Genomic DNA, 13,789 nt, shown 5'->3' with positions numbered 1-13,789 from the left:
GTGTGGCCAGGAGTGGCCTGTTCTGACTCTTATTTTAAAGAGTGTTTGTGGTGTTCTTGGGTGTCAGATGACCTCAGGGAGATGTAGGAAGAAAAGGGGGTGACTGACTCTGCGGCTTTCACGAGCAAGGACAGCTCTAGGTCAAGGGACTGAGTACATAATGAGCAGCTGCCCCTCTCCTTTGCTGCTGAGCAGCCTGTGCAGGTGGTGGGGAGCAAACCAGACTGCAGTGGCGTAACTGCAGATCTGGTCCTAAAGCACTTGCACAAGGAGGCTAAATAAGGGCCTCATGGGATTGCTTATGCTATGGTATTTGTAGGCCTTTGAGAGCTCCGCTGCTGTATATGTGAGTGCCAGCTCAGCACGCGTGGGTGACAGAGCTCTGTTGTCTGCAGCTGGAGAGCAGAGACCATGTGAATGCTGCTGAGAAACAGCAAGCTTCCTTTATTGGGTCAGGTTGAGCTGGTCATTCCTCAGCCCTCTGAACAGCAGCTCTATGGCTCTACCAACTTAAGATTTGATTGAGGGGCTTCAACAGTACATATTGTTCAGTGTGACCCTCTGCAGCACCCAAAGGGACAAGCTTCCTGCAGAAAGCCATGCTAGCCTTGTCTTCACATCTCATCTGCTGACTAATGAAGGCCTTAAAACAGAGGGACCAGCCTGCTGGGCTCGTCCGGAAATGGGAAACTTGTGTGCATGTGTGGGAAAATTCCTGCTGAAGCGAGGCAGTGTGGCAAGGGGCTCAGATGGCTCCTAAGCGATTCCAGATGCCTTCTGTGGCATCAAAGATGTGGGGAAGCTGTCCCTGCTGCTGTGGCAACAGAGGTTTTTTCCCACAGCTCTTTGTCATTGTTTGGAGAGGTACTTTGCTGTATGATTGAGAACGTTTTTAGTGCTCAGGCGGGTCCTTGCAATTTAGCAGGAAGCACCTCTGTCCTGCAGAAGTGCTTAGATGTGAAATGTGTGGTGAGTGTCACTGGGCTGCGTTGGACAGGCTTTCAGTGAAAGCGTCTTTTAACTTTGTAAGGCGAAGGGTTAAAGCCTTGATTACAACATTGAAAATGGTCACAGTAAAAAAAATAAACTTAGAAGCTGCTACAGTCAGTGCTCAGGAGGGCCAGGACAGGATGGTGGCTTCTCTGAAGCTTATTTAAGAATAAATCTCCTCATGAACAAAGTCTTAGTGAAAGGCTGCTTCTTAGACCCCTGTTAACCTCTTCTCTCAAGAAGTAAATTGAATTGCGCTTATAAAGCTGGCAGAACTCATACCAGAGGGCTTTTGGTTTCACTCAACACTTCATCTCAGGGTTTTCTGGCATTTACAAGGCATTGCCTATGATGCATTCACACACATGATTAGGTTCAAGGGTCAGCTGCACTGTAGCCGTGCAGCAGATTTGTTGTTCTGTAGTGGAACGTATCTCCAAAGTTTTCTCAGCCTTAGGCCTTGCACAAAACCCAGTTAACTGGGTTGATTTCTCACAAGCTCCAGGGATTAGGGGCAAGCCTGGCTAACCACACTGTGGTAGAATAGAGTTGGTGGGTTGCTTGGTTCTCCATGCCCCAAAATATACCTGGAGGAATGTTTCACATATTTTCTTCTGTGAAGCTTGAGAAGCTGATCCAGTTTTACAGATTCAGAAGAAGGTCTTGTCCTTCTTCCATATGAGGATTGGAAGGCTAATTGGAGAGCCCAGCTGTTTGCTTCACCCCCCAGTTACTCGTGAAACTGCTGTGGGGAAAGGGTGACATCAAGGATTTTCTGGGCCTCTTTTATGCAGAATTCCTGTTGTAATAAACTTAAATGTCACCGTGTGAAAATATCATCCATTCAGTTGCCTGCCAACTAGATTGTATAGCTGGGAAAATAAGCTGTACTTAGCAGTCACAAAAGACATATCAGAGGTGGAACTAAGCAGTATCTTTTGCTGTTGTGTGATAATCTTTCTTCTTGTGTGTGTTCTTAGGTGGAAGTTAATCTGTGCACAGTATCTGTTATGTAGCAGACATCTTCCTGTGTGATAACTATTGTGATGCTCTCTGTCTTTTCCAGATTGTCCCCAGCCACCACAACCTGAGAATGGAGGCTACAAATGCCACCCTAGTCCTTGCAACGACCCTCTGACTTCAGGCAGTGTCATAGAGTATCTGTGTGTTGAAGGCTACATGCTGAAAGGAGACTATAAATACCTGACCTGTAAGAATGGAGAGTGGAACCCTGCCATGGAAGTTAGCTGCAGACTCAGCCCAGGTGAGAAGTCATTTTGTTCAACGGGACATTCAGAATTACACTGGTCTTTACACAGGCTTTTCAGATTCACTTTAGGCAGTGTTATGCTGCAGCAACCCATACTGCTGTGGTTACTGCTCCAGCAGTTTTCTAAATGCTGCTTACAATCATAGCTCTTTATCAGAAATGCCTCTTATGTAGCTGCCCATCAGATGCTAACTGTGGAGTCCTTCCTGCAAAGGGGAAGCCTGTGGGAAGTAGTGTAAAGCCAGGTAACTTAGGTGGAATCTTACTTTGGCAGCTCTCATCCAAGAAACAGGTGAGGCCTTGAAACTGAAGCATTTTCACTGCTCTCCATTTTTTGCTCTTGGTGGGTTTGACAGTGCACCTCCATCAGTGGTGTACATTTCTGTCCGCATGTGTATGCATGTCAGTACACAGAGCTGGGCAGTTTTTGTTTTATGGGTCTATCCCAGCTGAATGGGATTTCCTTCATGAAAGCATAAAAGTAGAAAGGTTTGCAGGAAAATTGTAATTGTACAGCTCCTGTCTGCCAACTGCTTTGCTGGATTTAAAGCGTGGGTACTGGATAAAGAGAAGATCCTTCTGCTCTTCAAGTTTGGCCAGCTGTTAGAATTTTACTGCTCAGTCACCCAGAGTCAGCAAGATGCATGCAGTCTGAGGCTATATCTTGTAATCCATAAAGCAGAATGTGTTAGTTTAATCAGAAATAGACACAAAAGCATGTACAGGGCCCTTCTGGAGCTAACTGCATATCTGAAAACTCTGGAACATCCTGTCCTGTCCTAAACATGCTATCAGTATCTGTCATGGCCACTCCAACAGCTCTTTCCTGTGACGTATAAATAAGTGAGACTGGGAGTTCACCTGGCAGCAACTGGATCCTGAGGAGGCTTTCCAAATTCAGCACAGGCTTCCTTTCTACGTTGATCCCTTTTCCCCTTGCTGCACCCAGGCGGCAGAAGAAGGCTTTGCAAGTGGAACTCTGTATGGTGTTCCTACACAATGGTGCTTGCTTTACTTCAGGGCTAAAGGAATTTCATTGCCTACCTTCTTCCCTGTCTGTATTTGTAGTGCCCTGAATAATCTTGAAAATGGAAATACTTACTCAGTCCTGCTTACCAGAAGAAAAGTGTATTAAATGGAGTTTTTACTTGGGGGGCAGTTTAAGCTACTTTTGAATTTGTTTCCAGAGAATTTTCAGAACAATTGAATAATAAGTTTAATCCTAAAAGAAGATAAAATGCTAACAGGTTTTCCTTATTACTTGTTTTGGACATGCCATTCAGGCTATACCCAAAGATACCCAGGCTATAGCTTAAGAACAATGGTCCTCCAGCTTTTTTCTTCTGCTTATGTTCTTTTTCCTCTTTATATGGTAATTATTTTGCAGTTTGTCAGCTGTTCCCCAGAGAACGTGGTAAGTGTAGCAAAAAGAAATGGTAGAATTGCATAGATGGGAACTTCCTGAAATGGACAGTAGTGTTTGATGATGGGGTGCTGAGGTGTGTAAAGATCTGCCAAAGACATAAATTAAGGACAGAGACAGAACATGTACGGGCAATTATGTGCTCTAGGGAGGTGAAAGAACTAGCATGACATTCTAGGCATGAAGTGCAGGGCTCAGCTATGCCAGCTCCAGGCCCTTCTCTGCCAGCTCCTAATGTATTTGTGCCTTGCTATGGACCTTTAAAAGTCAAAATGTTTCTTGTACAGTCACGCAGCACAGATGAGGAAAAGGCAAGGGGGGATAATGTGGACAGAGTATGTGTATCTAATACTGAAAACTCAGCATCTTAAAGCAACAGCTCCCTTCCTTCTCCATTTCCTGTGGCATGTGTTTGTGTGAGAAAAAAACTGAATACTTTTGTATCTTAAATAACAGCAGGCCAGGTGACTTCCACTCCCTTCCTTTGGGAAACTGTTCAATTAGTTGAGAAAATCCATTATTTGGAACTTTTTCTGTTGTTTGGCCTTAGAATATCCTGCTTTTTGTGCAAGACAATTACTGACCTTGGTGGTGACATCAGGACATTTTTTTTAGCTCTTGTTCAACCAGATGTAAATATAATATGACCCTTACCACCCCTTCCCCTTTGTCTGTGTATGACCAGCTTGCATCCTTTTTCTGTGTGCCATATGTTTTTCCAAAGTACATATATGTGCATGTTTTGTTTCACGTTTCCTTTATAGTTGATGGAGAAGGATCAGCTTATGCTTTGAACCCTCCTCTGAAGGAGGTAACTGCTCTGCCTTGACTGTACCAGAAACTTGTGCTCTTCACCTTTGCACCCAAGTACAACTCTTGAGAGAAGACAATGTGAATGTTACTTGTTCCCTACAGCAGTAATTTAAAAGAGTGAATCATTTTGTGTTCCTCTTGATTTTGCAGAAAAGGACTCCCCACCAACAATTGGAGTACCCACGCTATCCATAGTAGCTTCCACTGCAAGCTCTGTCGCCCTGATTCTTCTCTTAGTTGTGCTGTTTGTTTTGTTGCAGCCAAAGCTGAAGTCGTTCCATCACAGCAGGTAAGTGTAGCTGGGGTTTGGGCAGGCTTCGAGGTATCCTGTTTTTTTGCAGTAGAAACTCGACAAGGTGCTTGGTTTGGGCCTTCATTTTACTTCCCTGCTTCTCTACTTTTGCCCTGTGAGTCAGGGGCAATTCCCACGAGAGGCTGTTTTCAGTCAGAAACTTCAGGTAGGCTAGAACCTATGTTTGGATTGTAAAGGGCATGTTGGTGAGAAGGACTGTCAACAGTACAGTCTGGTTTTCAGGAAAGAAGAGGCAGTGTTCCTGTATCATATCTAAGCTATTGCTCTAATAGACTCTAGAGCTACGTGGCTGAATTCTTTTTACCTGTTGCTGTGAGCTACCTGTGTAGGCAGAGGGCTGTCTGGTTTTTGCAGACTGCCTGGCCTCACTGCCTCCTCCTGATGATGTCTGGGTTGCCATCTTTGTCAGACATAGCTACTGAGGCAGATGAGATGGGAGACAGTATAACCATCGTCACTTTGAATTACAGCCCCAGTCATGTGTATGGCAGTTCACAGTAGAGCTGCAAAGCCATACTTGCTTATCTTCAGTAATCCACCATTCATATTTGTAGTGAGCATTGTAATTTTGCTGTGGTGAGGGTGGGAGGCTGCTGGGGTTCTTGGTAACAAAAATATCTATAACATTTAAGTGTTCAACTTTTCCCCCTTTGTTTTTTTTTTTCTTTTTTGAGGCGAGACCAAGGTGTGTCTGGGGATCAGGTCTCTATCATGGTGGATGGTGTCCAAGTGGCCTTGCCATCCTATGAAGAAGCAGTGTATGGCAGCACAGGGAACTGCATTCCACCCTCGGACTCCCGGGTGCAAATTGTGCTGTCAGAGGGATCTGGGCAAAACGGAGCCAGAGAGATGCAGCAGCAGGACCAAGGGGTTCGCAGTAGGCTTGATAGAGAAGATGAAGCCCCCGGACACTCTGGACTGTGTGAAGCCAGTGGCTCTCAGCGCTCTGAAACTGTTCTTGTTCATCAGGCTGCTACCTCTTCCTGGGTAGCTGGCATGGCTAGCAGTAGACCTGTACAAAAAGAAGTCCAGGATTCAGAAAGCAGTGACATACAGAGCCTTTTATCACTCACTTCCTCTGAGGAATACACAGATGGTATGTGACTTGGGCAAGCAGTGCTGTATGAGACTCTTTTAAGAGTACGCTGGGGTTCTGCTTCTCAATCTTGGTTCATCAAGGGATTTGCACAGAAATACCAACCTCAAGCATCATTATGCAAAGGCAGTAAAATAGCTGCATTTGTGCAAAACAAGTTGGTGGAAGTGGGAGGGTACGCTTGAAATACAAAGCCCTTGTAATGTTTAAGCTTCTTCAGTTTTAGATGATTTTAGTAAGCTGCTTACTGTCACAGTGCTGCAGCCCAGGCATGTGAGAAAACACATGAAAACACAAGGGATGTGTTTGAACTTACTGTCCAGAGCAAGTCTCTTTAATGGTTAGTGACTCTTGTGTTCTTAACTTCGCTGTTCTGCCCTGAAGCAGTTACTTTACAGTGGCAGAGCTAATGTGAAGCTGCTAAGATTGCTTTTTGCAGAGATTTCTGTGTCTTCAGACAAAAAAAAGAGATGTAACTGGCTTGTAGGTAGCTCAGAGTAGAACTCTGTGGTGCCAAGTCCTACAGCCTTAGTTATGCCATCCGGAAGCTTTGCAATGAAAACAATTAAAGGTGTTTTCCACTGAAGGGTGGAAATGGCAACATGTCCAGAGATGGGCATTAAACCTCTAGTATATAAACAGTGGAAACCTAAAAGTGGTGCTTACCCAAAAGAGTCCACAGTGTACTTATTACAGTGTGTTACCTCTGCACTGTGTCATGTTCTGTCACAGCCTGGAAACGCATATCGCTTCTGATGTAACCTGTACAGTAGCAGGCTGCCCTATGCAGCATAAGACCGTAAAGCTTATGGTTCAAAGACAAGGAAGCTGTAGCTACTGGAGGAGTCAGATAAGGGCAGTTGTTATCTGTGTATCCTCAGCCACCCCAGACATAGCAAGAAACTACTTGTCTCGGACGTTTTGAGAAACTAAGAGTTTGGTGATGTCATGGGGGGGAAAAAAAAAGGAAGGGCCTCCCAGTTTAAGAGGGATGTGGGGAAACTGGGCAGGCACTGCTGGACGCCTGCCAAGGTAGTTGGGAGCCTGGGAGGGAGCTGGGCTTAATCTGGTGAAACATGAAGTGTAACTTGACAGAGTCAGGTTGGGCATTAGGAAAATATTTCCTGCTGGGAGGGCAGTTTGGGGCCAGACATATGAGATTTTTAAGAGTGGGGGTGGTGATGGTCCTGCTTGCAGAAGCAGGTTGGCCCTCCAGAGGTCCCTTCTGCTATGCCATGGTGACAAGAAGAGAGTCACATAATGGAAATGGGACCCTGTCTTGCAAGAGTGGTTTTTCTGGTGTATGTTGAATGACAAAAGTGTGACTTCTTTTTTAATTATTTTTTTCTCTCCCCACCGTCAGATATTCCCTTACTGAAGGAAGCATGAGGCCTGCTGTGTACATGTCCAGCCTTTTTGCTCTTGGATTTCTTCCTTCTTCCCTCCCTGCCTTCAGGACAGAAGCACTCTGTGCAGCCTTCCCCATCCTCGCGAGCTGTGTCCTGGATACCTCCAAGCAGAGACGCCCTCAGCTGAAGATCCAAAGGATGTCGCCAGGTTGCCTCCTGGATGCACCAGTGGGGCTGGTGCAGCGCTGGCTTCCCCATTCCATATGCATCAGAGACTCAAGGAACGTAGTGGATTTGAGCTCTCCTCTCCTTTTCCCCAGCCAGATGTTTGACAGCAGTCTCTGAAGAGCTGCTCTTTTCTTGTGCCTTTTTCCTCCTCACACCGGCTTGTTGCAGCTTGGCAGCCTCTCTAGCCCTTCTGTTGCCCAGAGTGCAGGGGCTGAAACCATTTGCTCTCTGGGTGCAGACAGTTTATATATACATATATATATATGTTATACAGGCTCTTCTTCCAGCATCCTCTTTATAACAGAGCAGGACAAACTGCCTCACTGGGACTGAAACTGGCCTTGAGAGGGATCCCAGGTAAGGGGCAGCCTGTAGTATCTAGGAGCACCTCAAGTGAGATAGGCTGCGAGGCAGCTTAGCTGTGCAATAACAGTTGAAAATTGCTAGAGCATTGAAGGCTGGTAAGTCCAAAACATAGGAACCTCTGCCCCCTTCTCCAAACACACCTCTGTAAGAGTCCACTCCTGAAAAATCACTTTTGTCTCCTCCTTCGTTCACTACTGGTGCAGCCCACTTGGTTATGGTGTGTTTCTTGAGGCTGTGATTGGGACTGTACTGATAATAAAACCACTCTCAGCTTTGGTTTGGTGACAGAGCAGCTTCTGTTGTTAGACTGTGGGAAAGCCTTAGGGAAATGGCCAGTGGAAAGTGTGCAGGGAGCTTGGAGGCTCTTCCTTTCTGTGAATCAGTAGCATTTGTTTTTAGGCATTGGGAACTGGAACCAAATTTGTGGCCCTGCTCTTCTGGGTGAATTGTGTGTCTTACAGAGCTTTCCCAGTGAAGGTGATTCTACACTAACACTTAGGTTCCTTTGGTCAGATCTTCAGGCAGAGGTAATGCTTTCAGGTGTAACCTGGAAGCAGTTCATGTGCTTGAGATTGTCAAGAAAAACTTACGCATAGATGGTGAATGCTTAGTGCCACTGGTGCGATCCCGAGTTACCTTCCCAGCTGCACTAGGTATTTTGGTACTTGAGCCCTCCATACTACCTAAGAGGCTGCTATCTAGCAAGTGTCTGCTGTTGTGTCCTGATGGGCTTCAGTGGGCTCGCAGAGAAGGGCTTCGTCATTTTGGCTTAGGGTCAACAGCACTTACAAGGTGTCTTCTAAGTACAACACAGGTTGCCTGTTGCTGAGAGAGAAGGTTGGCTACACTGACTGGGAGGATACCACAGCTTAAGCCTGAACGTAAATTGTGATCACTTCTAAGTTCTGGTAGCAGGGAATAGAATATCCAAAAATATGTACACCTCTGCTCCTTACAGTTACCTACAGCAGGTCAGAATATCCTGGTTGCTGTTAATGGGACTTCATTTCTGCAGCAAGCCAGCTTCACTTGGGGCAGGTGATCCAGTCACAGAAGTGTGGTAGTTGTAAGACTCTTTAAAGGGGTGGTCTGGAAACTGGGCTCCATGAAACTGGTTTAATCAGGAAAAGTTGGCTTCATGAATGCAGGTGTGTTGCCACAACCATCCTGAAATAGCCAGAGAGAGCAAAATGCCATAGCCTTACGTGTCATGTGGCAATGAACAGGTAAATAGGGCTACTCTTTGCCGCTTCGCTTTTGTTTTACAATCCTTAATATTCTCATCCCTGTTGCTCCAGGATGATGCTGTCAGAGCACTTAGTAAAAGTGACATAACACCTTAAAAATAAAGTAATAATCGCTGTGGCTTAGCTCTGGTTCCTGGAAATGGGGCTTGGCTGTAGTGTCTGGCCCTGCACCTGCTGTTTCTGATTAGCTGCTTAATCCTAGGGCAGCTGGGTCAGTGCATGCCTGTGGATGGAAGAATCATTTTTTCCTTATCCCTTTCAGAGGGATATTACTAATTTAAGAATGCAGCTTTGTAAGTTTCTTTCCCTGTTGCTCATTTTATCTTAACACAAGGACTTGATCAGTCCAGTTTGGATGGTTTGGGTATTCTTTTGTTCAGTTGAGGTGATGAGGACGCCATGTTGTTTTACAGCGGGCTCTTTTGTTCTGTATTCAAGGACTGTAGAGTGATAATGTTTACACATTTGATATTGGAGTTTTAGAAAATGAGAGTGGAAATGTTCATATTTAGTTTTCAGCTCCTACCTTAAAATCAAAATATTCTCTTCTACTGGTTTTGTCAGGGCTTGTGAAGACAGTGAGCAACTGCAAGGCTGAATACGTGACTTTCCTAAGTCATGTGTTTTCTAAGACCTAATCAGCTCAGAGCAGGAGTTGCTCTTAGACTCTTAAGGACCTTCCTACTCAAACCTGAGCGATCAGGGGATAGAAGTGAGGTGTGTGCTGCCTTCCTGCAAGGAACAGTCCTTTTGGCTCAGTACCGGCTTGGTGAAAGAACCCCTTAATGAGGCTGGAAGCTGTTGCCAAGGCTGACCTTGCCCTGGATGAGTGCCTGCTCAGCTTGCAGAAAGCACGTACTGTGTGGTCCTGCTTCTGCTTTCTGCTGTTGTAAAGTGAGCAGCTGCCAGCTTAGGAGAAAAAAAAATTCTGTTTGGGTGGGAAAAGAAGGAAGCTGTGCAGAAGAGGGGAGTGCTTTCATTTTGTTCCACATACAGAAATTATGGAAAACGGCTTTGGTAATTGGGAAAAATATGCAGAGGTAGGAGGAAAGCATGCAGGCTTAGGTCTTGTGATCAGGCACTACAGTCAGCCTCTGTTGGACTGCTTGGGGAATGAAGCAGGAGCTCCCAGGGTGCTTTATATTCTCATATAAAAGAGGGTGGAACAGCTGGGGGAGGAACCTAAGCAGGGACTGCTTGATAACTTTTTCTGAAGGGGAGAGGGTTTAAGGACTCATTAAATTTACTTGTCAGCGAGTGATTGTTACTTGCTTGTTCTTGTTCTGTGGAGGATTGGGAAGCCCTTGGGACAGAGGTTTAGGAAGATTAACTAACCTGAAGAATCCTGTCTTCACCTCAGAGCAAGGGCTGACATGTAAGGATCCCTCAGCCTGAGCTCTGCTGTTGCACAGGGTGTTGGTTGCATCCGAGAGTGTCATGAAGGTTGCTGTCATAGAAGGGTCTCCATGTGCCAATAGGGAGTGCAGGGGCTCAGCCTCACAAGATGCAGCATGGTGGGTGGGTGACTTGCTTTGGGTTCTTCTCCACCTTTTTTCCCCACCTACACCTTGACTAAAAGAATTCAGAGGGAAATACGTTTCTTATTTAATGCCCCTGATATAATGGTCTTATGTTGAGTCATTTGTGCTTGGCCCCATAAAATCAAAGAACATTAAAGTTAATTACAGTGGAAGAATAAAAATAGCACTTTTTAACTTTTTTTTGGTAAGTTATTTTGGGGTCCAGTATTTAAAAGGGCATGTCAGAAATGTGAAGCACTGCTTGCAATAAAAAATGGGGACAATTGCAAGGAGGGAGCAGCAGGCTCAGCCACTGGGAGTAACCACACATTGGTGGTGAGCAGTGCAGAGTAGGGAATACAGGAAGGGATTGGGGTGGGTGAGGAAGAGCTGTGGCCAATAAGAGAAGTATGCTGCGGGCTGATGATAGCCAATGCCTTCTTGAGCAGGTTCTAAGGGAGCTGTGCTTTCTCTGGGTTTAGCAGGCCCTTAGGCTTGCTGGATAAAAGTATTAATGTACAACTAGTAGGACACTGAGATCTCCTTGCTGGCCTTGGAACAGGCTTGCAAAGCTTGGTTTTCATGTTCTGATAGCAGTCATTCTACAAAATCTGCCTTCTTATTCTCTCCAGATATCAGCTTAAATCAATTTCACTCTGGTTTCTGTATATGAATGCAATAAACCCCCATCCGTTTTTCACATTGACCTCACCCCAGCCTCAGCCTTCAGCCCTTCCCAGGGAGCTGCACACTGAACTTGTTCTTTATGAAGTGCTTTCTTTGCCGAAGAGTTTTATTTGGAAAATTTATTCTCTATAAAATGCTTTGAAAGTGCACAGAGGTTTCCTCCAGCCGGCTTCATTTGAAGGCATATTTTTATACAGGAGATGAGCCCTCCTCCGGTCCTTCACACCTTCCCAGCCAGTTCGGAGCAGGGTGTTTCCCACACAGGCCCTGTGTTCAGCACTGCTTCAGGCAGGTCACCCACACATCCGTGCCCACCAGAGCAGGCTCCTGATGCTTTTGCGTTTCTTTACGTAGGCTCTGCTTTTGCTTCCATCCTGGGGTAGGCACGGACAGAGGCAACGGAGTGTGCTGGAAAATGTTTCAGTTCTGATTCTCAACTTCACTTTTATTTCCCCCCCAACTCAAAAAGAACAGAAGCTAAGTTGCCTATGAAGCAGCTGTGCTGTGGTGCGGTGGGCAGACTGCTGGTAGCTGCTGGTGCGAATGCAAGGAGAGCTTGGTTGCCTTTGGTGCATTAATCTTCTTTTCCTGTATGTGTTTGTTATTTTTATGTTTCAATTCTGAATTGCACCACTATGGGATTATTTGCAGAATGGTACTCCGTGTGTATGTGGGGTTAAAAACGAGACCATAATTGATGCTGTGCAGGATGTCACTCGATCAGTTCTATTTTGCTTTATTTTATAGATATTTTCCGGTATCCTGTACATTGCGGTGGGTGTGAAGATAGTATTTTAATATTTGTACAAAGTTTAATTTAATTGTTCTATGTATATAACTGCATTTCTAAATTAAAAAAGAAAAAAGTTCTTTTGAAGTGAAGCTTTGATCTTTGTCTGTGTTTCAAGCTGCTCGGGCTTCGTGGAAGGCAACAGCAACATAGCATGGGGGGGAGGGGGGTGGATGGTGTGAGACATGGGCTGGGTGGGAGCCTTGGGGAGGTCCTGAATGGGAGCTGAGGTTTGTTGGATCTAACTTGATGCAAGGAGAGAAATCGTAGGAGGGATGAATGGGCTCCCACTTGAGCTGGGGCTCAAAGCTGTGCAGTCCTTTGTTAGTGCGCTACTTCAAAGTTCCAAGGTAACGCTGCCCCTTGAGGCAAGTGTGCCGGTGGGAGCTCCTTGCTTTTTAAGTCGATCTGTCAGTAGTGGGATAGGAAAAGGAAGGAGATGGGATGGCAAGGAGAGATGAGATCATCCCGGTCAGCTTGTTTAAAGCAGAGTCCTGAAAAATGCTATGACAGTTTTGTTTACTCGCAGGTGAATTTTTCTCTGGGGAGGAGCAGGCAGGTTGAACAAGGGAAGAGCTGACATCTGTCTTCTTTCCATTTCCATTTATTCTTTAAATAATTCCCACATGGCAAACTGATCTTACTGTGGTTTCATACTGAAACTGGAGCTCTGTGCCCAGTGCCAGGCAGCGCCATGTGGGAGCCAGTGGCCTCCAGGAACGGCTTTTAAATTATTTAATCTGCACTGTCTGTGTGCTCTGCTGCCTGTGGCCTCCTGCTGCAGTGATGCTAGCAGCCAGAAGCAGGACCTCATGTTGTTTTGTCCTTCTTAGCTAAGACCTAAGGGAGCACAGGAGGGGTCTGGGTGAAGGGGCATGTGGTGCTGGGGAACCTCTCCTGGGAGTAGCACCCGTGGGCTCAGCACAGCTTTTCAAGGACGGATGTTTGCTCCCATGCTTTCCCAAGTGTCACCTGCCGCTGAGCACCAACTTTAACACAAGTTGGAACACAGGCCTCCAGCTGTGTGGGGAGACAGCCGGTCCCCATAGCATGGGGCAAAGCTCCAGAGAGAGCAGCATCCCATTGTTTCCTATGGAAGATTTGTGATGTGGGGTCTGCTATTCATTATAAGCTCCCAGCAGAGAAAGATCGATGAGACTTTAAATAAAACAGCTGTGAGCTAGTTTGTCATTGAGCTATTGAGGTTAGAAACATTTCTAACCAAAATCCATTGGACCTGCTGGGTGAGGGCCTTTGTTCCTTTCCCCAGCAGTCCCACAGGGGCACAGAGCCTGGCAGGAGTGTTTTACCTGTTGAAGTTTAAAAGTCAGTTGTATGAACTGTGTGGGAGCCATATGTGTGTCTGAGTATTCCTCTGCCACATGAAAGCTGTCAGCTTATTGTTAAAACTTACCTTACTATCATTAGGCACATTAGTGTTTCTCCCTTAAATACCATGTGTATAGATGAATCCCAAAGCAGGTTTTAGCTGATTCTGCAACGCCAGTTCGTATATCAGGTTACCTTTTAACTCGAGCCTTTGTATGTTGTTACTGCTTTCCAGATGGGGATTTTGGAGGGTGTCCTGGTGGATCAGCCTTCCTAAACACAGCCTGCCCCCGTCCTTGCAGGTTTTCATCTTGTTAAATCATTGCTTTTCTTTGCTGGACTTTCTGATTTCCCTTCACGTCTCTATT

The 13,789-nt window shown here is 45.7% G+C and overlaps 1 protein-coding gene across 20 annotated transcripts in view; it reads left to right on the top strand.

The window, feature by feature from the left end:
- Positions 1-12,184, top strand: part of SUSD6 (sushi domain containing 6) — a 68,881-nt gene extending 56,697 nt beyond the window's left edge. For all 20 annotated transcript variants that reach the window (XM_085548976.1, XM_015864724.2, XM_085548975.1 and 17 more), the window contains 4 exons: positions 2,057-2,254; positions 4,647-4,785; positions 5,484-5,905; positions 7,269-12,184. In XM_085548976.1, coding sequence (XP_085405102.1) covers positions 2,170-2,254; positions 4,647-4,785; positions 5,484-5,905; positions 7,269-7,294 — 672 coding nt within the window. In that variant the 5' untranslated portion in view covers positions 2,057-2,169 and the 3' untranslated portion in view covers positions 7,295-12,184. The remainder of the gene's footprint in view (positions 1-2,056; positions 2,255-4,646; positions 4,786-5,483; positions 5,906-7,268) is intronic.
- The last annotated feature ends 1,605 nt before the right edge of the window (positions 12,185-13,789 follow it).

Source organism: Coturnix japonica, chromosome 5 (genome assembly GCF_054131305.1).
Source record: "Coturnix japonica strain WE chromosome 5, WE-NBRP24, whole genome shotgun sequence".
NCBI lineage: Eukaryota > Metazoa > Chordata > Aves > Galliformes > Phasianidae > Coturnix > Coturnix japonica.
Note: the sequence above shows the minus strand (reverse complement) of the source record. Positions and strands in the feature narration are given on the sequence as shown.